Source organism: Zeugodacus cucurbitae, chromosome 3 (genome assembly GCF_028554725.1).
Source record: "Zeugodacus cucurbitae isolate PBARC_wt_2022May chromosome 3, idZeuCucr1.2, whole genome shotgun sequence".
Taxonomy (NCBI): Eukaryota; Metazoa; Arthropoda; class Insecta; order Diptera; family Tephritidae; genus Zeugodacus; species Zeugodacus cucurbitae.
This window is the reverse complement of record NC_071668.1, coordinates 10,219,294-10,247,026: the sequence shown is the minus strand read 5'-3', so window position 1 is coordinate 10,247,026 and position 27,733 is coordinate 10,219,294. Positions and strand designations below refer to the sequence as shown.

Genomic DNA, 27,733 nt, shown 5'->3' with positions numbered 1-27,733 from the left:
CTCATATGAAAATCGTGTGGTTGGAAAGAAAAGTTGGCTCTTTATATACGATTCATTGTAAGAAATCCTCTCTACTCTTGTAAGCGAGTATCAAAAGAACAAACGTTAAATAGCTTAATGCTTGTAAGTCTACAATAGAAACTCGGTTTCTTCAAATTGAACGAAGTTAGTTAGAGTCAGCGTCTTCAAATGTTGTTCTGTAAAATGTTGGGTATGTGTTTGACAATTGCAATGTTAAGAATTTTCTTCAGGAAATATATTTTATCTGTGCTGAGCAATTTTTTGTCACTTATTTGTAATGTGTAGACTTCAATGTCTACATATGAAATTTGTCACTATTTTAAGATCATGGGACTAATCAATAATACAAAATACTAATTGAGACATACACACATACTCATAGGCGAATAGACTTTCTACTAAATAATATATTTCTCTCTGAAAATAAATTAGTCAAAATTAAAAAAAAAAAATAATTTTTCAAAATTTGTAAATATTCTTTGAGTAAATTCTTTCTTATGTACATATGTACTATACTTATTTTTCATTTAAGCCTTTATTATTTTCATGAATTAAGTAACAGACAAAATCATTTTCATTTTAATTTAGTAAAGTGTGAGAATGAAAAGTTTAAAAATATGCAGCATACGTCAGTAGAATTTGTACTTCTGTGAACATATGTATGTATGTACACACAAATCTATATATATACATATATATATGAGATTTTTTTATGTTTGAAAATTTCTTTTACTATTTCCTTCTTCAACGCTGCCGCCCGCCAACACGCAAATAATAAATATTTCTTATATTTTTGTGCGCGTCATCGCCAACAGCGCTCAACGCTAGCCGCCAGCGTGCTATCGCCGCGATTATGATAGTTAGTCAATGTTGGACCGCCTGTGCTGTGCCGTGCTAAATTTATCGAATGCGTGGGTTCGAGTGGTTTGATCATAAGCATGATTATGATGTGAGTGGTGTTGTTGTTGTTTATGATTATAATACTTGACGGCAAAACGACTTTCAATATATTTTGGTTGTTTGGTTTTTTGGTGGCGGTTGGTGTAATTTTAATAATATACATACACAGATGTATATAGGTATACACACATACATATAAATATATATGTATATTCACGCACGTGCGTATTTATGTTCGATTAGTTTGTCTATTTGCGTTGTTGACGATTCATTTTGATGGCTTAGGAACCTTTTGCGTGATTACAAAAAGTTAAAAACGCAATATTTTTAAGGGTTTTGTAGCAAAAAAAAAAAAAAACAAGAATATTCAAGTTTTTGTCATTTAAAAACTGGTATTGAAAGCTTACCAGATTAATTTGACAGCATTGGTTAAGGTTTCTACACAAAGGGTTATTCAATTAGTGTTTTCGAAAGATCATCTCATGAATATAATGTTGTTAAATTTGTTTGTTTTACATTTGAAAAGCTTCATTATTGGCAGAAACACAAAATCATAGTTACGAGGTGGCTCGATAAGAACTTAGCCTGCAAAAGAGAACGATCGATGTATGGCCATATAGTCACTTTAACAGAAAGGAATCATGTGTTGCCAGACATCTTTAATCGTTCCAGTTTTTTTCAAGAATACGTAGTAGCAAGTGAACTGACAACATTGTCAAAATGAAGCCTAAGCGTTTCAATTATTATGTACGCCCATTGATCTTAAAAGTATGTTCCAGGGTTCAACCGATTATTTGTATTTTTCTTATTTTTAAAGCTGTTATAGCCTTCTCACACAGCCAAATAAGTTTATTACATAAAGTTTTTAATTGAGCAATTAGTTTTTGCTTTTCGCACAGCTGGCTACTCGATTAACGATCAGCTGTTATACCTTTTTGTTGTTGACATTCATAAGAAGTAGGCAAATTTCATCAGCTGATTGCTATTTTATCAATAAACACAACCAAAGCCAACCAGTGTAGACCACAACCCGCAGAGTTACATTCCAGTTCCAACTTGATTTGTATGCGATTAAGAATTAATGTAGAAAAATAAGATTTTTATTTTGTATGGTAATCTGGTATGGATCTAAATTAGCGCTTTAATCGAGCAAAGGCCGTTTAGATGATCAATTAACTCCTGTGCGAAAAGGATTTTAATGCTTTAGTTGGAAATGAGTTTGTTCGAACATACATACATATGGGACAGACGATATCGTATTCGAAAGGGTTTGATACACAGTTTAATGTTAAAAGTAAAATTTATTTATATCTATAGATCTATGTTCTATCTAAGCTTAAGAATTCATGCTTATTTCGTAAAAAAAGTCAGAAATACAAGAAGTCTAAAATGGTTCGGAAATCACTAAGCAATTTATTCATATCGACCTGGACAGAACCAGAGGGCTCTTAAATTGGCCACTTATCTAAAATATTTTTTTTAATCTTTTTTATTTATGATTTCTCAGAACAATTGAAGAATTTTACAAAATTTAGACTACCACGAGAGGCGAGTTAGTTTGTATGAGACTCTTTTTCATTTTGAATTGTTAAAAAAAGTTATAAAATGTTACTCCCTTTTTTGAGCAACCCTCGACCCTACCAAGTTCCCCAAGCATTTGCTGTTCGCACACTTTCGTGCTGTCAGTACATATTTTTTCGAAGTAAAAAAATTTAAACAAGTCATCAAAATTTGTTTTTTTTTATTATTATTATTATTATTTTTGGATAAACCATATCGACTTTTACTTATACATATATATTTGTCGTGCCATTTTTTTGTCTTTGCAAGTCGCTATTATTTTTGTAACCACTAGTATTTTTTTTTTTGACGAAATTATTTAAACTTTTTTGTGCATTTTTTTTCGCTGAAAATTTGCAGTATAGAAAACCAGTTAGCCGCAGCAGAAATCTATTTTCATCGTTTCGCAATTGGAGGAAAATAATGTTTGTAACGTTTACAATACGCTGAGGGGTTCTATGGGAAAGTCAACAACAACCATTGTAGATTTTCTAGCGGAGAAGTTAAAGAGCAGCTTAGTACTAATTAAGTGTGGTGAGTTTGAGAAGTGGTGAACTGAAGTGTTTCAAAGTTAAACTTATATTTCTTTTCAACAGATTTAAGCGTATAAATTAAAGTTTTCAGCAAAATTACCAAAACGGCTCGGCTTAACGTTCAACTTGAGCCCAGACAAACATCATACAAAAACAACACGTACAAACAAACAAATTGAAGATACTCACCACGCATTAACAACAATATAATTTCTCAACACATTAACGTAGTGACCACAACAACAACGACAACAAAAAAGTGAAAAAATGGGTAAAGATTATTATAAAACATTGGGTATACCGAAAACTGCCACCGATGAGGAAATCAAGAAGGCCTACAGAAAATTAGCGTTACGCTATCATCCGGACAAAAATAAAGCCGCTAATGCAGAGGAGAAATTCAAGGAGGTCGCCGAGGCGTACGAAGTGCTCTCCGACAAGAGTAAACGTGAAGTGTACGATAAATATGGCGAAGAGGGTCTAAAGAGTGGAGGTACAGTGATCATTTTGCAATACTACTTTTAAAACTCTAAATCTATATATATACGCTTGTAATTATTATAATTCTGTAAGTTCCATTTTATGTTTTTAATAAAATTATTCTCTTTTGTATTCAATTATGTGTTATAGGCACTCGTAATGGCCACACCGGCAATAATACCTTCACATATCAGTTCCATGGTGATCCACGGGCGACCTTCGCACAATTCTTCGGCTCGAGCAATCCCTTCGCGTCGTTCTTCGATATGGGCGATAATCTATTCGATAAGAATGTGTTCGATTTAGATACCGAACATGATTTCTTCTCATCGCCATTTGGTGGTTTGGGTTCGAGGCATGGACTCGGCAGTGGGTTCAGGTAAGTTAGCTGTATATAATTTTGGCTTACGACACAAAATTCAACGGGGTTGACTTTGGCAAAAGAAAGGACAATTAGGGATTAGGACCCGACTAGATAAAAAGAAACATTTTCAATGAAGTTGTATTAACCATTCGATCACGGCGCAATACTAATGAGATCTCGAACACAAATTTTACTTGGAAGCTCGGAAAAACTTCGTTTCGAACTTCAGAGAACTAAAACAGATCCTTCTCAGAGATGGTTTTATGAAGAAGAAATAATAACTCTTATCTATTGAATCTCTAAACATCAAAGACTTGATCCGAATCTAAGAAAAACTTCCCACTTTTTAAGCACTTTCTTTCGTCAAAGTCAATCTCTTCATATCGACTATTTAACGCTTGTATTGGATGCTTAAAAAATAAAGCGAAGACCTTCATTTAGATCGCATTCGTTCAATGTGCATACACCATTCAAAAAGGAGAAACAACAAGATCCACCCGTCGAACATGATCTCTACGTAACGTTGGATGAAATCTACAAAGGTTGTGTGAAAAAGATGAAAATCTCACGAAGAGTTGTACAAGCGGACGGTTCGTCCCGGAAGGAGGACAAATATGTGAGCATATCGATTAAACCGGGCTGGAAATCCGGTACGAAGGTGACATTTCAAAAGGAAGGCGATCAAGCACCCGGCAAGATACCAGCGGATATTGTATTCATCATTAGGGATAAACCACATGCGATGTTTAAGCGGGAAGGTAGCGATTTGCGATACACGGCGCGTCTAACGCTCAAGCAGGTGAGTAATTGAATGGGGAAGATTATACGTTATTTTTGGGAGAAATCTGGGAGTTGAAAAATTGGTAAATAATATAATGTATGTTTTGAATAAAGCACATCTATGAATAGTATCGATATTAATGTCGATTTTCGGCTTATGCAAAGTAAATATATCGATACATCTATAAATAGAAGAGCGATAACTGAAATATCTATATTTAGTATTACAAAATGCTATTTTTTCGGTGGACAATTTAATTAAAAATCTATTTGGTCTGATAGTTTTATCGAATATCGTTTATTAAAATGTAAAAAATCGATAACTGAAAATCGATATTTTTTTATAAAAAATCCGCTCCACTTATTGCATTAAAATTTATAACCAAACATTTTTTAACGAACTCCCGCTATGTGCCTTCAACAAATCAAGATTTTATCACGTCTACAAACAATAAATAAAAATCGGCAATTTTTACTCAATTCGTTATCGAGAAAAAAATCAATTAACAAATTAAATTGGCAAAAACCTCACTGACATTTTCTCACAGCATGAAATATACACATTTTAGCCATGTATGCGCAGTACAAATGCAATTTTGATAAACTGAGAAAAATGCAATACAAAATCTGGAAAAAAATTGTACATTAAAAAATCGCCAAATCAAAAAATGTTTCGCACAAAAATGGCAATTTACTATTTTTGTCTAACTAATCGCCGGCAATTGACAGTTTTCGTGCAATATCAGTTTTTCACTCGTTATAGCTAACCGCACTTGGTTTTATTGAAAAAAAAAATTTCAAAGAAATTCAAAAAAGAAACCACTATTAAAATAGCAACAGAAAAAGAGAATGAAAAAAAAAATTCAATTTGTGGCTAAAATTGTTGTTGTTGGGATAAAATATATAATTCGTTTAGTTTTTTCGCAGCAGTTGGTCGCAAATTAATGAATAACGTGACACGCTGTTTATTATTGTTGGATTATTGTTCTACACGCACAGATAAATAATAGTAGTTGCATACATACAGAAGCATATATCCATAATAAATGTTGCATGAATTTGAAAAGGTGTTAAGTTTTCAACACATGCAATAAATTAGAGAGAAAACGCATTTACCTCTATGTGAGGGTGGTTCGAAATTAAATTTAATTTAAAATTTGAAATCAGAGTTACTCATACATAGAATCAGATTGAAAAAGAGTAATAAATAAAAACATTGAAAGTTGCGAAAATTTTTGAAAGAGAATCAAGCAATATTTAATAAAGCATATTAGAATTAAAAGAATTTGAAACATTTATGGAAATATCAGACATTAGTTCTTTTAGGTTATAGGACCCAAGTATAGAACTTTGTTATTAATAAAAGGATGACGACAATGTCACCACTTATATACCCCAATTCATAGATCATTGTATACGACCAAGATATGGAAGTTTCAAGAGCAATCAATTACGAATTTCAAATTCAAATTTCTCAAATTCCTTTATTCTAACACTATTTAAAAATTAGAAAAGGAACCCCCTGTGTTCCTTGTGTTGTTTTTTCGGGTGATTCAGGACCCCTTGATTGTATTTTGTTTTTGTTGTAACGGGAAATAATATTCCTACAAATATAATAATTCTGAGAAATGGTGCCAAGTTGACAATCCTTGTATGTATGTATGTATGTGATTGGCGTTGCAACCGTTTAGCCGGTTATAGCCGAATCGACGATAGTGCGCCACCTCTCTCTCTCAATTGACAATCCTTAACTGAAGAAAACCCAGAGTCCATTCTGGTTACCTAGACCCAACTGTCATGGAATATATAAGAGCTGTCCAGTTGAATTCGGAAATTGTTTTTTAAAGGTTCTTGAATCAAATTCTAGAAATACTAACGAAGTTGAGATAAGATATATATTCTTCAGATTTCGGAAAGAATATTTTTAAAATTTAAGGGTTCATAACATTATCTTCAGAACTGAATCAAATTCTAGAAATACTAACGAAGTTGAGATAAGATATATATTCTTCAGATTTCGGAAAGAATATTTTTAAAATTTAAGCGTTCATAACAATATCTTCAGAACTGAACAAGAAATATTAGGTTGACGAATATCTCCCTTCCGCCGTGCTACAGAGCTCGTATCTGGCAATACTATAAATCTTGTCTTGACATAACCTACAAAACGACACTATGCATGACTAGTTTTGATATACTATAAATCTTGTCTTGACATAACCTACAAAACGACACTACGCATGACTAGTTTGGATATTGCGTTCAACATTTATAGACGTGTAAATATAAAGTTCACTAACGCCGAAATTCGCGCTATTTTAAAGTTTTCCTTTGTTAGAGGCAAATCCACTAGAGAAACGTTGCCGTGAGGTTAATGGTGTTTTGGGGGATGGTACTCTATCACTTCGAACTGCGGAGGAATGGTTTCGACGATTCAGAGCGGGTGAAAACGACACCATGGATCAGCCAGCTGGCGGAAGGCCGAGTTAGACCGGCATGTGGCATCTAGTGACATCGCCCAGGAGATGTGAGTTAGTCACCAAAACATTTTAAATTAACTGCAGAAGGCTGGATACACAAAAAAACTTGATGTTTGGTTTGACGGGGTTGACGCTAAAAAACTTCTGGACCGAATCAACGCTTGCGACTGTCTGTTGCCATCTAGATGGAAACAGATTATCAAACGAAATGGCGCACATTTGAACTAAATACGATCACTGTAACACTTTTTATAAAGCATTGAATAAAGTACAAAAAATCGGAAAGGAGATTAGTTCTAATATTCCGAACTAAACAACAAATATTTGAAGACAGCTTTACCAAACTTTTATATTCTCTAAACATCATAGATCCACCAAAACATCAGTTCCTCTATTTCCATTAACAACATATTATATATAACTCAAGCACTTGCAATACTTTCAAAATTACAACTACGAGTATTTCGATTGCATTTTCATTGCCTAATTGCTTAATTGTTGTAATGTGTACGAACATAGTTCTAAGTTGCGCTTAGTTGCACTTAAAACATAAACAAGCTTTGTACGAGTATACTATGCTTGTATCAGCTTGTCCATTCGCTTGTTGTACTACATGCATTGACCATTACGAGTCACGTTTAGTTTGTTGTCATGTCAAAATTGTTAATTGGATTAACTAAAGTTGACAAGTGCATTAAATTACACTAACAGCAAACCAAAAAATTAGAAAATCACAAAAAAAAGAATACTATACAGAGACAACAAGCGTATTATTTTCGGCTTGCCATTTTGCGGTTAAGCGTGTAACGGCCCAAATTGTTTGCTATATACACGCAGCTCAACGGACAGCTTGCAATTGTAAACGGGCTAAAGTGTTGTTTATTGCCGCGAATAGCTGCTTGGCTATTTAAACACAGTGAACATATCGTAAATGTGTGTTGGTGCGAGAGTTGATTGTCGTGCAGTTTGTTGTGGTGTTAACTAGGCTTTTACACAGTTCAAACATAGATATTGCACCATAGATAATCAAAGAAGCAATTAGTAAGTGGTGCGAATGAGAGAAGTGGTGTTTCAATGGACTGGTTACCTATGGGTGGGTGTAGACTATTCTCTTGAGACTAAGATTTGATTATGTTTCAAAGAACTTATATGAATATTCTTTTGAGAAGACTGAGGTCTGATGTTGCTTCGAAGAACTGACATAAATATTCTTTAGAGAAGACAATGATTTGATTCTCATTCAAAAGAGAGTTGAAGGTTCAAATTCCGGGTGGCGTATAATATTATACCGAAGATGAACATTCTTTCGTTCTAAGGAGACAATCATTGGAAGGGTATATTAAGCCGTTCTCGCTTCTCGGAACCAACTGCCGATCAAACAGAGTTTACTGAGTCTAACCATTCTAGTTTCTCCAGTCAAAATCTGTAAAACATACATTTGTCATGTGTTCCCTAGTTACCGAAATATGTTTAGCAGGAAGAGCTTATTTAATGAATAACCTTGAAGACTTTAAGAGACCATACATAAGGCTTACTAGATGTTGTTTCATTGGATTCAATTGAATACTGAAAAACTCTGATTGACTTAGATATCCAACCATAGACAATCTAGACCTTGTACTCTATCAATCTTGGTCTACAATATGCCTACCTTGAACCACTTAGCTCAATGAGTTCAAATTGTAGAAGAGAGTTAACATTTCTACTCTCCATGAAGACCTCTTCATCAATACTCTCACAGAAAAACCCTGCTTTGAAACAGTTAAATAGCGTACTAGTTAAGATCAGAAAATAACTAGTTACTCGTTAGTTTCAAACTGATGACTTCGACTGCCGGGATAGTACATATATTAAATGAGTACCGGCGAATGTATAAATATTGTGATTGATGTGACAGAACCATGAAAAAATTATACAGTTTTGAAAATAACAAAAACAAAAACAACTTTGTACATGGTACTACATAGTGCATTGCAACATTGTTCTGCAAATTTTTGGGATTTTATTGCTTGTTAGATTTAGCCAATTTTAGGCAGAGCTAAGTTGTTGCAAGTTTGCTGTTTTTTTTTAGTTTTTTTTTTTTTTTTTTAATTTAATAAAGTGTGGAAAAAAATTATGAATTTAGCTAAAATGGGAAAAAGTGTTTGTTAAAGTGGTTCGAAAATATTTGTGGTGAGCAAAAAACAAGAGTTAAATGCTTGAACAAACATAGATTACACAAGTTTTTGGTGTAGTTTGGTTTTGGAATTTATTAAATAAATTCTTTTAGTTTATTAATATTTATTTTTGTTTTCTTTTTGCATAGTTTTTTTTAGCTTTTATACGCCTTTGGGATTTTTTCTATCTGATATAACGTCACATTGTGGTTTATTTCAGCAAATCGGGCATTCGGCAAGATTTTTGAATTTATTAAAATTGAATTACGAGCGCTCGGTTTCGGTGTTTGCAACCAAAATGGTAGCGTTAAATATTGCTAGTATCATAGTATGACGGTATTTACTGTTTGTTGTTGTTGTTGTACATAGCTACGTAGTGTTAAACGTAACACCGTATTGGGGCCAATTCATTTAAAATTACAATCGCTGATTTCAACTATGAATGTGTAATATAGAAAATGGTATGCCACCAAATATGTGCGTCGTAAATGAGAATTTTGTATAATTATTTGTTGTTGTTGTTGTTATTTTTGTTGTTACGCATAATTTATGATTTTTGAAATGTGTTGCTACGCGTATAAAGCCAAAACTATGGCAAAATTTGTAAGCTGTCACAAAACTGTCAAATTGGCATTATACTTTTACAAGAAAAAGAACAAAAAAAAAATAAAAAAAATAATAATAATAAAAATAATAAAAATAAAAAAAATAAAAAAAAAATTTAAAAAAATATATATATTTTACCAAAAAAATATTTTTTACACATAATTTTATTAGAATTTTAAACCAAACTCAAACCAAGCTGCCATTCACAGCGACACTTTGTCATAAATCCATTAGAATTTATGGTTTCATGTTCCTCTTTTGTGTTTGCCACAACAAAGTATTGCTTTTATTTTTGTTGTTATTTCATATTTTATGGTACCAAGTTACATGTGACGGCTTGGGAACCAACCTATGGCTCGTAGCTTCCAAAAATGGTCGCATTTACACTCGATAACACTTCGTACTTGTGTGACGGAGTTTTCATTTGCTGGCAGCGCTTTGACGTGAACTCGGCTTTTGGTTTAGGTCTTTTGCTCTGTATGAATTGTTGAAGTTCCACTAGCTTTATTTATTGTTTTTGTTATTTGTACGTTTCTTCGTTACGCATTGAATTACGCACCGCAATAAATCGAGTTGAAGGCAAATACAATAATGGCATACAAAAGTATAACAAACAATAATATTTATAACAAAAACAATTGAAATTTTTATAACAATTCAAAAAGAAAACGGGTTTCTGATTAGTCGAGATCACGTCATCAATAGATACAATATACAAATTTATCTTAGTTTATTGCACTTCAAATTTAATAATAAAGAGGAAGAGAGTAAGGGAAGAATTTCATAGTATGAAATGATTAAGCAGAATGACCTTTGACATGGGTATCATTTTTCGTGACTCAGGCTGATTTCTTGAAACTATTACACTTCAGTAAAAGGTAGAGGGGTATCAAATAACGAACTCACAGAACAATAAAGTAGCAAAGAAACCCGAAAAAACTTTCTGAAATTCTGAGTCACAGGTTTTTGCTCATGACTTTTAACAAAATATAAAATATTCTATAAAAATAGTAGTCATTTAGGAGATAGACAGACTTTTTGAACATTCCTCGAACATGTTTTAAGAATAAATACATCCCTTTCTGGATGACAACCCCAGCCGATAGAAGAGTGAACCGTTATATGTAGAAATTCAAGTTAAAGGTGTTATTTTTTGAGAGAACTACAATCGAAGAAATGTTTGGCATTACTTCACAATAATTTTCTTCAGTTCTTTCTCAAAGAAAATTAAAAATGGACACTTTTCCAGAATGTAAGAGAAAGTTAGAACGAAGCCAAGACTAGATGATTGCAAGAAACATTAAATGGACAGAGTATTCTCCAACATCCTATATTGGATCTATAGTTCTCAATGGGTGGGATGGGATACAATATATCAATATAGTGATCCTTGAAGGAGATGTATTACAACAAATGTAGATCTTAGTAATCTAAATGAAAAATCTTGAATTTAAAGTACAACCGAAGCAATTAGATAGCTGTAAACATGCTAAAACTGAAGGTCTATGTAAATACAAATGAGTTGCAAGCAATCAGAAACTTTGTAGTGCCACGCGTGTGATTTTGTCATTTATTTTAATTTTTTTCACAACACAAGCGATATTGCAAATGAGTTCATTTGCTTGCACAAATATTTAAATTGATGTTTTACAACATTTAAAAGCCATATTTGGTTAAATCTATTGAGCAATATTTTCTCTCGACTTATTTGCACTTAAAAATTGCGTAAATATTCAATGAGGTTAAATATTTTTTCGAAATATTGTTTTTTTGTGAGCACTCTCCCCACCGCATGGAGGTAAAATTATGCAAAAAATTAAAGTAAACTGCACGCTGATTGATAAGTCTATATGTATGTATGTATGTATGTAAGGCGCATTGCAGTAGTTGCCTTTTGGCAAGCAAAATTGTTCACAAATAGAGGACAAAGTCATATTTAGTGCAATTTGGCTTTATGACCAGCAGCATGCCGCACGTATTCATATATTTTTGTCCGTAATTACATACATACATAGCAATGTATAAATATGGAATTTAATGGTTTTTGTTCCGATATATTTTCAGAAGCTCCTGAAGGAAAAATCAATCCTTCAGATTATAGTTCGTTGGATCAAATACTACCGTGGGTTCCAAGTTATTATGTTCTTATTGTGAATAATTACGATTTGCAAGATATTTCAAAAGCTTTTATTTGTTGAACTAAAGCCTTCGCAATGAAAGCTTACCTATAACAGAGCTTTCACTTTTCGTACTAAAGCTTTTACAATGAAAGCTTACCTATAACAGAGCTTTCACAATAAAAGCTTACCTATAGCAGAGCTTTCACTTTTTATACAAAAGCTTTCGCAGTGAAAGCTTAGCTATAACAGAGCTTTACATTTTCGTACCAAAGCTTTCGCAGTGAAAGCTTATCTATAATCGAGCTTTCAATTATAACAGAGCTTTAACTTTTTCTACAAATTCTTTCGCAATGAAAGTTTCCCTTTAACAGAGTTTTCATTTTGCGTACAAAAGCTTTCGCAATGAAAGTTTACCTATAACAGAGCTTTCACTTTTTATACAAAAGCTTTCACAACAAAAGCTTACCTATGACAGAGCTTTCACTCTGATCTTTTGTATTATTCAGTTAAATATTCTTAGAGGGTTTTGTATGTTTATATATTCACATCCACCTATCTATGTATTTACAAGTTCAATCATTCAACTGTGATATTGCCGCCGCCAGCAGCGAGTGTCCGTAAGTTGCTTGAGCTTTAGTTGGCAATATGCGTAAAATATTGCGCGAATTTATATATCGCATGCGATTTAATTTTTTTGCCAAAGTGTTTTTGGCGCAACTCTCTTGTTTTTCAGCGCGTTTTATTATAAATTGTTGTTTTTGTGGTAGTATCGCTTTTTATGATGACTTAATGGCTGTAGCACACCAAATAAGGCAACATATCGAACAAAAACTTACCGACTGGTGAACGCTGACTGACTGACTGGCTGGCTGACTGATAGGCGGACGAACGGACGGTATGTGCTGGCAACGGTGACGTAAAAACGTGTAGGTACCATATATGTATGTATGTATGTATTTCCATGAAATTTAATGAAATAAAAAATTTGATGAAACAAAAACCGTAAAAACTGCTGCGTGAAATGCGTTGTAGTTGTGAAATATAAATATGAATGGCGACTCACATGAAAAAAAGCTCACAAATAAAGGAGATAAGCAAACAAAAAAAAAACAGAAATGCAACGCCGGCAATGAAACGCAACCGCCAACTTCAAAACACCGTAAAGTGACCGAAAAAACGAACGTCAGCGCACAGCGCACGAAAAATATTAATAAAACAGAAAGCTATCAGAAATAAAAACTACCGAAATGAAGAGTTAAAAAATCAATCGGCAACCATAAAACATTGTTCAGAGAGTGTTTCGCAAGTGCACAGCTATACCATTAAACATACATACATACATACATATATACAAAAAGTACAACAAATGTGACAGCCCGAAATGCTGCCCCATCAAAATGCAAAATGCGACATTGCACTGCAATAAAAAATGACTTTATTTTTATTGCGCTACCAAAAGCGATGATTGTTGTGGTTGTTTTTACTATTGTACATTGGTGACGTTGTCGTCAACGCTGATTGAAGATGAGCTGTTGTGAACAGTGTGCAATATTTTATGATGGACAATGCAACAATGCGTCGTTGGCTGGCGGACTGTAGACACAGTGGCGCATTTATGAAGCATAAGGGCTTCTTAAGTGAGTCGAGAGCCAGAGAACGTACTAAGGGTTAGTTACCACCTGAATGGTTGAATGGTATTAAACCATAACAGATTACCATACTATAGGTCCATAGGGTTCTTTAATAGGTCCGCGAGAACTCTATATATACACTCTAGACACTAAACTTCTTTCATCGCGGTCTGAAACTCCCAGAATCTTTCACAGAAAACTTATATAAATCCTTCCTCTATGTTTTCTTTCCTAAAGTGTGTACTTCCCATACAGCTCGGCTTAGGGAGTTATAAAATGATACTTTAAATATCCGTGCTACATTTTCGGGGGACTTAAAGTGTTTACAAAAACCTTCAAATCTTCCCATATGCCTTCCTAATAGCTCTATTCATTTTCAAGGGAGCCTTCAAATCTTCCCATTTGTCTTCCTTAATACTTCTATTCATTAATACTTAAAAAAAGTTCTGTGTACGTTCCCCATCTTATGCGGAATATATTGACTTCAACGACAGAATTAGCGACCCGGATCCCACAGAGTTATATTGTTGCTTCAAGCTAAAAAAAATCCCCTCTTCGGACTTTGAATTTTGTTAATAATATCTTAAAAAGAAACTAGAAGCTGTGTAAACAGATTTGAGATGCATTTATTAAGTGTATAGAGTTTTCAGAGAACTGACTTAAAATTCTTGGTTCCAAGAAAATTCAAAATTTATTTACCACACTTTAGTGGAAATTTATACCACAGACCCCACAGTTATAAACCAAGATTTCTGGCAAGGTAAATGGAATTTCATTTACTACCAAAAATGGATGTGGAATAACACGATGACACCAACATGAATGTCACCACCAACGTAGAATCATACCTGTCGCTAAAAGACACACGTAGCATACCAAAAGAAGAAGAAGAAGCATAATCTCCACGCACTGGCAATGCCGAAATACTTTTGCAATTTCATTGAAATCAATCAGAAATTCGCATATACTTTTATTGACGCACAATACTAAATGACGATGAAAATTGGAAGCAATGCAACTGACGACAGCGACATGTCGAATGGTAGATCGACGAAGGAATGAGCAGTGTTGATTATCTCACTGTCGCATACAGTGTTGCACAGGTACGCTGAATATGCGTAGCGGAAGAAAAGAGAGTACCTTGCAATGTGAGTGCGGCATGTAAATAGACAATTGGACAAAGAAATTACACGCATTTACAGTTAGTTTGCTGGATTTAATGTTAGAATTATATTCAAGTTGTCTCTGTATAATGGAGTCACATAGTGCTCAAGTTGATTTTGGGGCAACAACGGTTTGATGAAATGTCAAGTATCTCATTGAAGCAGCACGCATTCCGCAATTTGTTGTTGTAGTTACACGTATTTGTTTGGCAATAACTTGCAATGGCTGGCAGTCGTTGTCGTTGTCGTTGATGATGCCATCAACAGCAGTAGCAAGTATACTACTGTGTAACACCAACAACACACAATTGCAACAACGAGTCACTAGTGGCACTTTTATTGAAAATTTTTTTCTTCGTGCTTGACTTTAGTATTCTCAACTGAATTTGCGGAATTTTTATGCTTATGTTTTTCGCATTTTTCACGGCCTTATAAGTGTCTCATTATTATTGTTATTATTATTTTCCATACTTTATTGCAAACATTTGCTTTTTATGCGACTCTTGATGCAGCATGCCATACTTGAAGTATTTTACTACATGCTAAGTATATGTAGTCATGTATGGCATCAAAATATGTATGCTATGCAGTGATAATTTAATTAATACTTGAGCAAGAATTCGAAGTCCTCATAATCTTTCGATTTATGTAGGTCATATTATATACTTAAATGGCAAGTAGTAGAAATCTTATACGCTTCTTTCAAATGTGTCTTCATTCCTTTTAATGACTTAAATGAGGACTAATGAGGTCTTGCAGAATACCTTATACGTTAGAGAGTCACATTTAAACTCAAGTCAGTTGTTTTATATGCTTTACATAAGGACGCCAAAAATAAAACCCTCAGAAAGAATTTTTTTATATTATATATTACAAATGAAAATAGACATTTCTAATTGCAAATAAAACGATTAAAGAAAGCACTAATTAATACTTTTGACACGCAGCATAATTTATAGAGACACAGCCATCATCATCCCAAGTCATATCTGTATATAATCTCATGCAACGCTGTTGTCCTCCGAAATTGTCAGGCTCATTTTTAGCCCAATCGGTGTAGGATAGTGGTAGACCACCCAGCCCCCAACGGAAGGTTATATCATCTTCTAGCCGATTACCGCTTAGCCAGTAGTTACGAATTTGGATATCTAAAAAAAAACTATAAATTATTACACATAATTACATGCAGTTGAACTTCACTAACTCGAAATCACGAAAAAAACTTCGAGTTAGAGAGACTACGAGTTATGGAAGGTTATTTGTATGGAATTTGACTTCGTTTGGCAATTGAAGGATTTGAGTTAAGTTAAGTTAAGTTCAACTGTAAAATACAACTAATAAATTCAAACAACTTACGGTACAAGTTAATAAAATCAGTAAACTGTTGCTTTTTAATGTCGTCTTTCCCTAATTCCAATGATAGAAGTTTCGCATTCTGTTGGCTACAAAACCCGTAAGCAGCGAACCAATTCATCTGCACGTAAAGTTAGTATTTAGTTGTTATTTTCTATCTATTTCAATATTGCGACAATCACTCACTCTCGATAAGCTGACTATAAAACGCTCACCATCGACTGGGGCAACTGTTGATAGGGGAATTTGTACACACCAGTTTATAAACAATAAAATTTCAATATAACGTACTTCTGCCATTAATGCGACTTTCGATTTTCTTTGCGAGGACATCTTCACCTTCGACAGGTTTCGAAACGTTCAATTCGACAGCTCTGACATGTTGTGCCAGAGCAGCGAGAAACGCGATTAATATGACTGCTTGCTTCATTTTCTTTCACTTTACTGAGTAAATTTCATTTAACACTGAAATATAAGAGGCCAGTATTTATAGCCGAATGAGGAAATCAATTCCGTACCGTTATCAATTAGATCAATGATAAGAAAACTCTTATTGTTTTAGTAAACAATTCTTAGAATTATTTCTTGAATCTTAATTGAATTATTACATGATTACTGCTCAATTATATCAATAAATAACTGTTCATTGTCTTCGGGCGTTGTCAAAAAATTAATTGGAAAAGCTACAACAAAGTTATCGCGCCGAATTCAATGGACGAGCATATGCGGATATTTGATTAGAGTGGTATAACTGTTATCTTCAATGCTGATAATATTTGTTTAACACTTTATATACCAGTTTTATCATCGTGAAGGGATAAAATAGTACAAATTATACAAAAATGACAATACAAATATTTTTATTTTCTTGTAACACGGTTATTAATAATTTTGTTTACATAATCGATGTCTGTAACAACTCGGGATAGATATAGAATTATATATAACACATTTATCAGAATGACGAGAAGATTGCTCGAAAAACCAATATCTCAAAATAGTCCCCCGACTTTGACTCTTACAAATTGCGCGATTAAAAAAATTCCAGAGTAGGTAATTTATATATTTGCTTTTAATAAGGACATTTAAATTGGGTTTACAGAGGCATTTATAATTGCAAAAATGCCGGGCAACAATTAATACTTTTGACATGCAGCATAAAAGTTGGCAACACAGTCTTCATCATCCCATGTCATAAATGAAAATAATCTCATGCAACGTTGTGTTCCTCTTGCGTTGTCAGGCTGACCGGGATTCCAATCGGTATAGGATACTGGCACACCACCCAGACCCCAACGGAAGGTTACATCATCTTCTAGCCGATTGCCGCTTAGCCAGTATCCGCGATATTGGAGATCTGAAGAAATTATAAATCATTTAAACACGCTTCAGTAATAGAAAATTCTGAAAATATTGCGTAATATTTATGATGAGTACCTATATGGTTAAGATAGGTAGGTTTGAAGGTCTTGTAAGAAACAGTATGCACAGTAATTTGTACTACCTTTTATATACAGTTGAATTTCCCTAACTCGAATCACCATAATCTACAAAAATACTTCCAGTCAGAAAGACTTCGAGTTGTGGAAGGTTATTTATATGAAATTTGAATATTGCCAATTCCAGAGTTCTGGAGAACTTATGGTGAACTTCGAGTTATAGAAGTTGAACTGTATATACATGTTTAACAAAACTTACGATACATGTTATTAAAATCTCTAAAGAATTGCTTTTTAAAATCATATGGCCCCAACTCCAATGATAGAAGTGTCGCATTCTGTTGACTACAAAAACCATAAGCAGCGAACCAATTCATCTACAAGCAAATATAGTAGTTAGAGATACTTTCTTAGGATGATCTAGATTTTAGTAACTCACTGGCCATAAACTGATTATAAAGCGGTCGCCCTCGAGTTGCCCAACTGTTGCGAGAAAATATTTTAAACATCAGTTTTATAAAAAATTAAATTTCTATATAACTTACGTCTTGGAGTTATGCTACTTTCGATTTTCATTGCGACTACATCTTCACCTTCATCAGGATTCGAATCGTTTATTTCGTCTGCACTGACGTAGTGTGACAGGACAGCGAGAATCGCGATTAAAACAACTGCTTGCTTCATTTTCTTTCACCTTAATGAACAATTTTCATTTAACACTGAATAACTAAGCGGCTAGAATTTATAGCCAAACGAGGAAATAATTTGAATACCGTTAGCAATTAGATCGTTGAATAGCATTATATTTCTAGTTTTTTTTTTTGTATTTTGTTGAAGATAATAATAGGCGTTTATTAATCCAACTCATCAAGTGTTTGATATCATGTTATTTTGCCCTTTTCAGTCTATCATCAATTGATTCATCTAATTGACTTATAAGTTTATTAATAGATAATTACACTGTACAACAATCGGTTGGGGTTTGGACCAAACTAATTCTTTCTGGGAGATTGAGTCATATGTTGAAAAACCGAATAGTCGAACCGAAGTTCGAAAAAGATTCATTAAAAAATTACTATTAATTACAGTATGTAGTTACTAAAAAATCCGAAATATGGTTATAATCTACATTTTCTTCTTCTATCAATGGTGCTGAACATTTTTGAATCTATGTTTTAGAGATCCAGGTTGGATGTTCGTAAAAATAAAAGGGTATTATTTCGAAAAATACTGAAAATTTGAAAATATTTTGGATTTTTTAGTAACTATATCCTGTAATTAATAATTATTTTTTTTACAAAAATCCTTTTTTCGAACTTCGACGGAAAATATTTCGAAGTTGGAGGTTAACTTCGAAAATCGGAAAATGTACGTTTCTACTTATAACCCAATATCTCGGAAAGCATTAGTTTGAATACCCGAGAAAAAAATAAATTTTGCAGTTTAGTGTTATTGATAAAGTAATTGAAAATCTAACAATATATGATCAGTTGCGTTATATCGAGCTAGAATCGTAAATGGATCTATTTTCTTCTATTTCTTAGGAAATTGTTATGCGTGTTTACCCAGCTTTTTGCATTGCAATGTGTTTTTCATTTTTGTACTATATTTTATTTGTATTAACTGTTTCATCGACATTATTTATTGTTCACGAGTCTTTCTTATTGAACAAGGGTACATTTTGAGAGTTATGACTTGCTCAATGACACAATTTTGTTGACTTTAGACTATAATTACCGCCAATATCCAATAGGGAGGATCTATCATAACCGAGTGACAAAAGAATACGACTAAAATCGAACATGCAGCACAGTAAAATCGGTCACAGTCCTCCTACTTTAATGTGATTGACGTAAAATTTTTTAAAATTTATTAATTTATGTTATAATCTTCCCAACATTTTCTTTTGTTTATTTGTATTTATTTTTTGTAAATTTTCTTTCTAGTAACTTTAACTAATTCGTTTGCTTTTCTCTTCCGTCTCTCTTCAGGCTCTCTGCGGTGTGATCTTCCAAGTTCCTACAATGTCCGGTGATCGCTTGCGCATCAGCACCGTTATGGAGATTATCAAACCGAATACGGTGAAACGTATACAAGGTTACGGTTTGCCCTTCCCCAAGGATCCGTCGCGAAAGGGTGACCTCTTGGTCGCGTTCGATATACAATTCCCCGAAAAATTGACTGTCGAACAAAAGGAATTGCTCAAGGATTTGTTGTCATGAGAGTGCAATAATAGTACATATTAGTAAGCAGAGATAAATAAACCGGAGAGCAGTGAGCAAAAAGCGCGTAGATATGGAGAGCGTAGAGTCCATATATATATATACATATATATATGTATATGTGTATGTGTGCAAAATAAGGCAAATAAGTGACGAAAAACAATAGAAATGGAACAAAAGATAAACTGCAGCTGGAACACATGCATGAGAGTAACTCTCTTCGGAGAGATCATTACATACAACTAAGAGGCAGTGCAGAAAACTTGTCAGCAAAGCGATCACTTATATTTGCAGCCTATAAGAGAATAAAAAAACACTCTCGCTCTCTCTACTTAACTTTGCTTTGTCGTTTTTTTTTTGTTTTCTGATCAACAAACTCTTTCTACACTCTCTATACTCTTTTTTGTTTTGTGACAAATTACTTTTACTGTCTAGAATTTATTTAAATTAAAACAGAAAATAAATATTTTTGTGTAAAGCAACTAAAATTACATTAAATGCAACATCTCTACGTCCTCTATATGTTTTAATTTTAATTTTATTTTTTTGAAATAACATTAAATTATTAGAAAAACACTAAACACTGTGTTTTCTTTTTCTTTTTTTTGTTTTTTGTTCTTTAAGAAAAGGTAGAAGGTGAAGCTTTGAATGGGAGATAAAAGAGTATCACCATGGGAGAGGCTCAAATTGCGCTCTGAGAGCACTGAGAATAATGACAGCGCTAATGTGACGTCAGCAAAGTACATGTTAAACTTGTTTAGCGTCAGAAAGTGAAAACAAGCATTTTCAATTGTGGATGTAATAATTCTCTTCCTCATACGCCAGGACCAAAAGTACTTTTTTGACAAATGTATAAAAAAAAAAATTAAATCGGCTTTCGAATGGGTGCCTAACCGTATGCAACACTCTTATTGAAATCATAACAACACATGCAAATTTAAAAAGAACCGGCTTCCGGAAGTTGTTCAGAATTTGAGTAAGATGCTTGCTTTTAGGACCTTCTTTGCTACCGAATAGAATTTGAATTTGAAGTAATTTCATTCTGGATCAGTTAGCAAAAAAATGTAAGAAAATTCATTGCAGACGCGTAATAGTAAAAATTTCAATTTGCTCTAGCTTCGAGCAGACGATAGTCGTATTTTATTGCAAATAGTGCGATATATAAATTTTCTATACAAATTATAAGTCAATACTAACTAATAAGAAATAAGAGAAGCAATCAAAGCGCATTATATCACTTGTTAAAGTAGAAAAGGGCTGTTTGAAAAACGAAGTAAGCTCAAATAATAAACCCATTTTGGTGTACCAATACCAAAATGAATGATAAAATTCTGAAACGAGCTGGAACCGACCAGGTCTATACAGTCTCTTGTTATAGAACATTTTATTAAAACTTGTTAAAACCAGGAAAATAAAGATTTTCATAGAAGTAACAAAAGCCATCAACAGTTTAAGCTGATTTTTCTCCAACGACTTTCCAACACCCGAGTTTTTCTAATATCCACATCAAAATCCAATGTAAACCATTAGCATTATATATGCTTTAACAATGTTTATATTTAAAATGAAAGTAGGCAAATCTAACTATTACAGGGAGCAATAATTAATACTTTTGACATGCAGCATAATTTATAACAAAACAGTCGTCATCATCCCACATCATAGTCTCAAACAATCTCATGCAACGTTGTGTTCCTCCTGCGTTGTCAGGTTGATTTTTATCCCAATCGGTATGTGATAGTGGCATTCCACCCAACCCCCAACGGAAGGTTACATCATCTTCTAGCCGATTACCGTTTAGCCAGTAGCTACGAGATTGAAGATCTGAGAAAAACTATACCTTAATTTAAGGAACTTCAGAAACAGAGAATTTAGAAATATGTCATATTGACGTCAGATTGGTTACTTGATATCATGAAGAATCAAGCATTAGTCAGAACTTTGTAAGTACTAATTACACACTGCAACAAATATAAAATTCGAAAAACTTACGGTATAATTTAATAAATTCAATAAACTGTTTCTTTATAATGTCGTCTTTCCCGAATTCCAATGAGAGAGGTTTCGCATTTTGTTCGGTACAAAAAACCAGGGCAGCAAACCAATTCATCTACAATAATAGATAGCATGTAGTGGAGACTTTATTATAACGATATGTATTTTAATATTTCGGCAATCACTCACTCTCGATAAGCTGACTATAAAACGATCGCCTTCGACTGGGGAAACTGTTGATAGGAAATAATGTAGACAACTGTGTTATAAATTGAATTTTTGTATAACTCACATTTTTCATTAATGCGGCTTTCGATTTTCGGTGCTAGTACACCTTCACCTTCGACAGGATTCGAGTCCTTTATTTCGTCTGCACTGGCATATTGTGTCAGTGCGGCGAGAATCGCAGTTAATATGACTGTTTGCTTCATTTCTTTTCACTTCACTGAGTAAATATCATTAAACATCGAATAAATAAGTGGCTTGAATTTATAGCCCAAAGACTAAAAACATATGAGTACCACCGTTATCAATTACATCAATGAAAAGTAAGCTCTTATTAATTATTGCTGTGCTAAATAATTCTTACAAGTATTTCTAAAACTATGAGTTATTACATGATTACTTATCAAGTAAATCAATAAATAACTGTTCATTATCTTCGCGAAATCTTCTGTTGTCAAAAATTCAGGTTGAATAACAACAATGAAGAAATTCATTTAAGTGATATAACCGCTATCTTCAATACCCATCATATTTGTTTTACGCTTTATATAGTACCAGTTGTATCATTGTGAATGACTAAAAGAAGACACACTGCTGTCAAAAAATATCTTTTTTTTTTTAATTTATATACTCTTGTAATACAGTTATTGCACTGAGCATAATAGCTCCGTGCCTATGACCCTTATTAATTGCGAGATTGAATGTGAGATAAAAATATTATCCCCATTGGAAAGCCTCATATTGCGCTCTGAGATCACTAAGAATATTGACGCGCTAGTGTGACATCACCAAAGTAATTTTTGAGCGTCAGAAAATGAAAGCAAACATTCTCAAATGTGGATATGCTAAATCTCTTCCCCACACCCCACGATTAGAAGTACTTCTCTGTCAAATGTCTCAAAAAGTAATGAAATAGGCTTTCAAATGGACGCCTAAGCGTATGCAACACTCATATTCATAACACACATGCAAGAAACTCGTTTCCGGAAGTTGATGAAGATTTGAGTAAGAAGCTTGCTTTTAGGATCTTCTCTGACACTTGTTAGGTTTCCGGATGTAATTTGAAGATGAACGAATTTCATTATGAGACGCATATTTAACTATACAATGTGATAACTTAGCCTAGACAACGAAGTTAGACAAAGCGGACATAAAGCCGATTTGGATTCAATTTAATACGATATTCAACTGTGGCGTACGACCTGTGCAACCAACATTGATATAATGCAGAGGTTCCAATCAAAAATGCTTAAAACCATAACGGGTTCACATGGTACATGCGTAATGAAGATAACCCTAAAGATCTTGACAACCCTTTGGTAAAATAAGTAGATAGGGAAAATCAGAAAGCAATATATAACTATATTTCGTGAACATCCAAACACATTGGCTAATTAATGCCTTGGTACATTCCTGAAATCAAACACACTTATGAAGAAGAGATACCAGCCAACTAGAGAACAACATTCTACCAAAACTGTTCAACCACATTCCTAAGCTTGTCTAGTTTAGACAGATTTTATTAAAAGTCGTCAATCTAAAGTTAAAATTTATTAAATTTTTATACTTTTTTTATTTATTTTTTATTTTAAATACAGTATTTGTAACTTAATCTTCTCAAATTTCTTACATTCGAGTTTTTCTGATAGCCACATCGATATCCAATGAAAAATAGTTATTACTATATGTGCTTTAGATAAGGCCGCCAATGTATATGTACTTTAGAAATAAACTAATTCTTAATTTTGAGGAAGTTTTGGTATTTTTTTGGAAAATTTTATGATATTTCAGGAAATTTCCAAAATTGTATTATTTTAAATTTTTTCTGGTATAAAGATCAAATTTCTTCTTACTAGACCTCTTGAAAAACTTAAATAATCAATCTTGCTCTCACCTGACACCTATATTAACCTCACCTCAGCCGTAATTTGACTTCAAAATTGATCTTGATCTCGAACATAACTTTACTTGACCTCCGGAAAATATTAAACAACCCGATTTACCTTCCCCAGACCTCTCACTGCATGCCACTCTGAACTTAACCTCTAAGCAGACTATACATATTCTCGTAAAAATGCAAACAATTCAGTATGACCTCACGTAATCCCAATCTCGACCTGTTACTACTTGCCACGCTTGACTTCACTAGACTCACCAAAATACGAAAAAATCTTACACCCATCTCGAAAGTTTCACCCCGGTCAAAGTTAATGATCTCGGCCAAAATGTAAGCAAACCCCTACCATAAGTCACTGACCACAATCTGAAACGTAAACAAACTCCTGTCAATGTTTTTTGACTTCCGACTAGAACGTAAACAAACCCCTGTCAAAGGTTAATAACCCTTTGTAAAGGTCAATGACCTCGGTCAAAAAGGTAAACAAACCCCTGAAAAAGGTCAATGACCTCGTGCAAAAAGGTAAACTAAACTAAAGGTACTAAATAATTCTTTGATTTTATAATTGAGTTATAATCGAGTTATTGAATTATTGCTTATCAAATAAATCAATAAATAACTGTTAATTATTTTCGCGGAATCTTCTTTTGTAAAAAATTTAGTAGGAAAACAACAGTACTATAAATCAATTCATTAAAGTGGTATAACCACTATCTTCAATGCCAATCATATTTGTTTTACACTTTGTATACTAATTGTATCATCGTAAATGACTGAAAGCAGACAAACTAGAGATAAGACAAATAATTTTATACTATTGTAACGCAATTTTTGCACAGAGCATAATAACCCCATGACTTTGACCCTTACAAATGGCGAGAGTAAAAAACTTCCAGAGTACGTAATTTATATGTTTGCTTTTAATAAGGATGATTAAATTAGGTCTACATGTAAATAGCAATTTATAATTGCAAAAAAGCCGGGCCACAATTAATACTTTTGACATGCAGCATAAAATTTGGCAACACAGTCTTCATCATCCCATGTCATAAATGGAAATAATCTCATGCAACGTTGTGTTCCTCTTGCGTTGTCAGGCTGACCGGGATTCCAATCGGTATAGGATACTGGCACGCCACCCAAACCCCAACGGAAGGTTACATCATCTTCCAGTCGATTACCGTATAGCCAGTATTCATGAGATTGAAGATCTGAAGAAAATATTCATAAATTATTTAAACAAAAGCTCTGAAAAAATTGGGTATTATTTATGACAAATATACTGTGAAGGTAGGTAGCACAGAAGGACTTGAAATAGAAAGTATTTATAATAATTTGTGTTTTTTTATGCTACAGATGTTAAATTTTTTCTTATATACATATATAAAATTTGTATCAAAACTTACGGTAAAAGTTAATAAAATCAATAAACCCTTGCTTTTTCATATCATATGGCCCCAACTCCAATGAGAGAAGTGTCGCATTCTGTTGACTACAGAAACCATAGGCAGTGAACCAATTCATCTGCAAGCAAAGATAGTATTTAGAGGATACTTTCTTAAAATGATGATATCAATAACTCACCGGCCATAAACTGATTATGAAACGGTTGCCCTCGATTTGCCCAACTGTTGCGAGAAAATATTTTAAACATCAGTTTTATAAAAAATTAAATTTCTATATAACTTACGTCTTGGAGTTATGCTACTTTCGATTTTCATTGCGACTACATCTTCACCTTCATCAGGATTAGAATCGTTTATTTTGTCTGCACTGACATAGTGTGACAGGACAGCGAGAATCGCGATTAAAACAACTGCTTGCTTCATTTTCTTTCACTTCAATGAACAATTTTCATTTAACACTGAATAACTAAGCGGCTAGAATTTATAGCCAAACGAGGAAATAATTTGAATACCGTTAGCAATTAGATCGTTGAATAGCATTATTTTTCTAGTTTTTTTTTTTTTTTATTTTGTTGAAGATAATTATAGGCGTTTATTAATCCAATTGATCAACTGTTTGATACAGTGTTCCTTTGTCTGTTTCACACTATCATCAATTGATTCATAGAATTGACTTAGAAGTTTATTATTAGGTGATTGCACTGTATAACTATTGGTTGTGTTTTGCACCAAACTTATTCCTTCAACGAGATTGAGTCATAAGTAAAAAACCGAATAGTTCGAACCAAAGTTCGAAAAAGATTAATTAAAAAATTACTATTAATTACAGTATGTAGTCACTAAAAATCCAAAATATGGATATAATCAAAATTTTCTCTTATTTCAATGGTGTGTAACATTTTCCAATCTAGCTTATATAAATCTAGATGCTATAAGATATCCTAGTTAGATGTTCGAAAAAGTAAAAGGGTTATATTTCGAAAAAATACTGGGCTTATTTTTGAAAAAATTTTGGATTTTTTAGTAACTGTCGCATGTAATTAAAAATGATTTTTTTTCACAACATTTTTTTCGAACTTCCAAGTTAAATATTTCGTTTTTAGAGGGTGACTTCGAAAATCGGAAAATACGAGTTTTTTTAATTATGAACCAATCTCCTGAAAAAAAATTAGTGTGTTCCAATACCCAGAAAAAGTCATAAGTTGCCGCATAATGTTATTGATCAAGTAGTTGAAAGTCCTAACAATTAATGTACAGCTATGGAGGTGTGCAATAGAGCTAAAATTGTAAACAGCTCTATTTGCGCCTATTTATAGATTATTGTTATGTATATTTATCCAGCTTTTTGCAATCCAGTATTTTAATGTGTACGCTATATTTTATACATACATAGGTATACCATATTTAACAGAGCTTATTTATTGTGCCTGTGCCTTTCTTATTGATATAGGGTACATTTTGAGAGTTATTCCTTGCTCAATGACAATTTTGGTTGCATTTAGACTATTTTTTACCTCCAATATCTAATAGGGAGGTTCTATCGTAAGCTTGTGATAATTATATCTAGCCTAGGCCTAGCTATAATTAAGACATTCTAAAAAATATCTTGAAATATTTTAGGGTTATTTCGTGCACATTTTAAGTATCGCAGCCAACTTCGTTCGAATTTCTACATATCAGCTTAATGTATCGAATGAGTTGCCTATTAAATCTCTCACAGTTTCCACTTATCTTAATGTTATCCACGTGACCTTTTTTAAATGCATTAGTGTTTGTAAGCGAGTGCGAAAAGAATACTCGCTAATTTATAAAGAACCAAGATTTAAACTTCAAGAGGTTTATTTGAGGCTCAAGTAGCTCAACGGATATACGATTCGGAGGTGTAAAATATCAATTTAAATATTTTTTTTGGTATCGATAGATAATCTTCCCGCCCAGGCTGAATCTTTATTCATTTCGTTAAATCTTGATAATCAATTTTGATGTATACTTACGAATTTATTATTACTTAGAGTTAGGCTCCAACACACTTTTGAAAGAGTATTTATTAAACAATATTTGCACTCACTCTCATTCACGCATTGATTGTTGACAGCAAATAATCGGTGATGGATGACTTTCACTCACAAGAAATACAAACAAATACAAAAGTAGCAGAATACAACATTTGTCTAGAGCAAAAGCTCACGAACAAAGCTGTTGAAATGTCCTGAATTTAAGGCTTAAATGTGTGGCTGTATATATGTGTGATTGTGTCGGTGAATTTGTGCGTGTCAATAGCGAATAAATGGTCGTCAATGGCAAAACCAATGCGAACCAATTACATGCGTGTGCGCGCGTATGTTGTGAGAAAAGGATATGATAATTTGTATCGCAGTTCTCTCAGGGATCATTTGCTAGTA

The 27,733-nt window shown here is 33.2% G+C and overlaps 4 protein-coding genes across 11 annotated transcripts in view; 1 reads left to right on the top strand and 3 right to left on the bottom strand.

Annotated features, from left to right (window-relative positions):
• Window positions 1-20,328, top strand: part of LOC105210880 (dnaJ protein homolog 1) — a 48,931-nt gene extending 28,603 nt beyond the window's left edge. For 4 of the 6 annotated variants that reach the window (XM_054227759.1, XM_054227760.1, XM_054227757.1 and 1 more), the window contains exons 3-7: window positions 2,842-3,015; window positions 3,078-3,507; window positions 3,645-3,873; window positions 4,288-4,657; window positions 19,578-20,328. In XM_054227759.1, the coding sequence (XP_054083734.1) occupies window positions 3,282-3,507; window positions 3,645-3,873; window positions 4,288-4,657; window positions 19,578-19,808 (1,056 nt within the window). In that variant the 5' untranslated portion in view covers window positions 2,842-3,015; window positions 3,078-3,281 and the 3' untranslated portion in view covers window positions 19,809-20,328. Of the gene's footprint in view, window positions 1-2,682; window positions 3,016-3,077; window positions 3,508-3,644; window positions 3,874-4,287; window positions 4,658-19,577 lie in introns of those variants that run through there. The other 2 variants (XM_054227762.1, XM_054227761.1) reach the window with 2 other exon arrangements.
• Window positions 15,645-16,622, bottom strand: LOC105210878 (C-type lectin 37Db). Its single transcript, XM_011182076.3, has 4 exons — window positions 16,439-16,622; window positions 16,334-16,377; window positions 16,151-16,268; window positions 15,645-15,942 (listed from the first exon to the last, which is right to left on the bottom strand). Exons 1-4 carry the CDS (start codon window positions 16,575-16,577, stop codon window positions 15,722-15,724), a joined length of 522 nt encoding a protein of 173 aa, XP_011180378.2. The 5' UTR covers window positions 16,578-16,622; the 3' UTR covers window positions 15,645-15,721.
• Window positions 17,202-25,797, bottom strand: LOC105210877 (C-type lectin 37Db). 3 transcript variants are annotated; one of them, XM_011182073.3, is made up of 4 exons: window positions 25,616-25,795; window positions 18,026-18,069; window positions 17,846-17,963; window positions 17,202-17,504 (listed from the first exon to the last, which is right to left on the bottom strand). In XM_011182073.3, the coding sequence occupies exons 1-4, from the start codon at window positions 25,752-25,754 to the stop codon at window positions 17,284-17,286; spliced, it is 522 nt and encodes a 173-aa protein (XP_011180375.1). In that variant the 5' UTR covers window positions 25,755-25,795; the 3' UTR covers window positions 17,202-17,283. The 3 variants fall into 3 exon arrangements, with proteins under 3 accessions (XP_011180375.1, XP_054083740.1, XP_011180376.1); XM_054227765.1 differs by lacking the exon at window positions 25,616-25,795 and adding an exon at window positions 18,132-18,313; XM_011182074.3 differs by lacking the exons at window positions 17,202-17,504; window positions 17,846-17,963; window positions 18,026-18,069 and adding exons at window positions 24,828-25,136; window positions 25,332-25,449; window positions 25,510-25,553 and having other exon boundaries at window positions 25,616-25,797.
• LOC128919728 (C-type lectin 37Db-like) lies at window positions 21,341-22,273 on the bottom strand. Its single transcript, XM_011182075.3, has 4 exons — window positions 22,096-22,273; window positions 21,993-22,036; window positions 21,801-21,918; window positions 21,341-21,632 (listed from the first exon to the last, which is right to left on the bottom strand). The coding sequence occupies exons 1-4, from the start codon at window positions 22,232-22,234 to the stop codon at window positions 21,412-21,414; spliced, it is 522 nt and encodes a 173-aa protein (XP_011180377.1). The 5' UTR covers window positions 22,235-22,273; the 3' UTR covers window positions 21,341-21,411.
• Window positions 25,798-27,733: the final 1,936 nt, after the last annotated feature.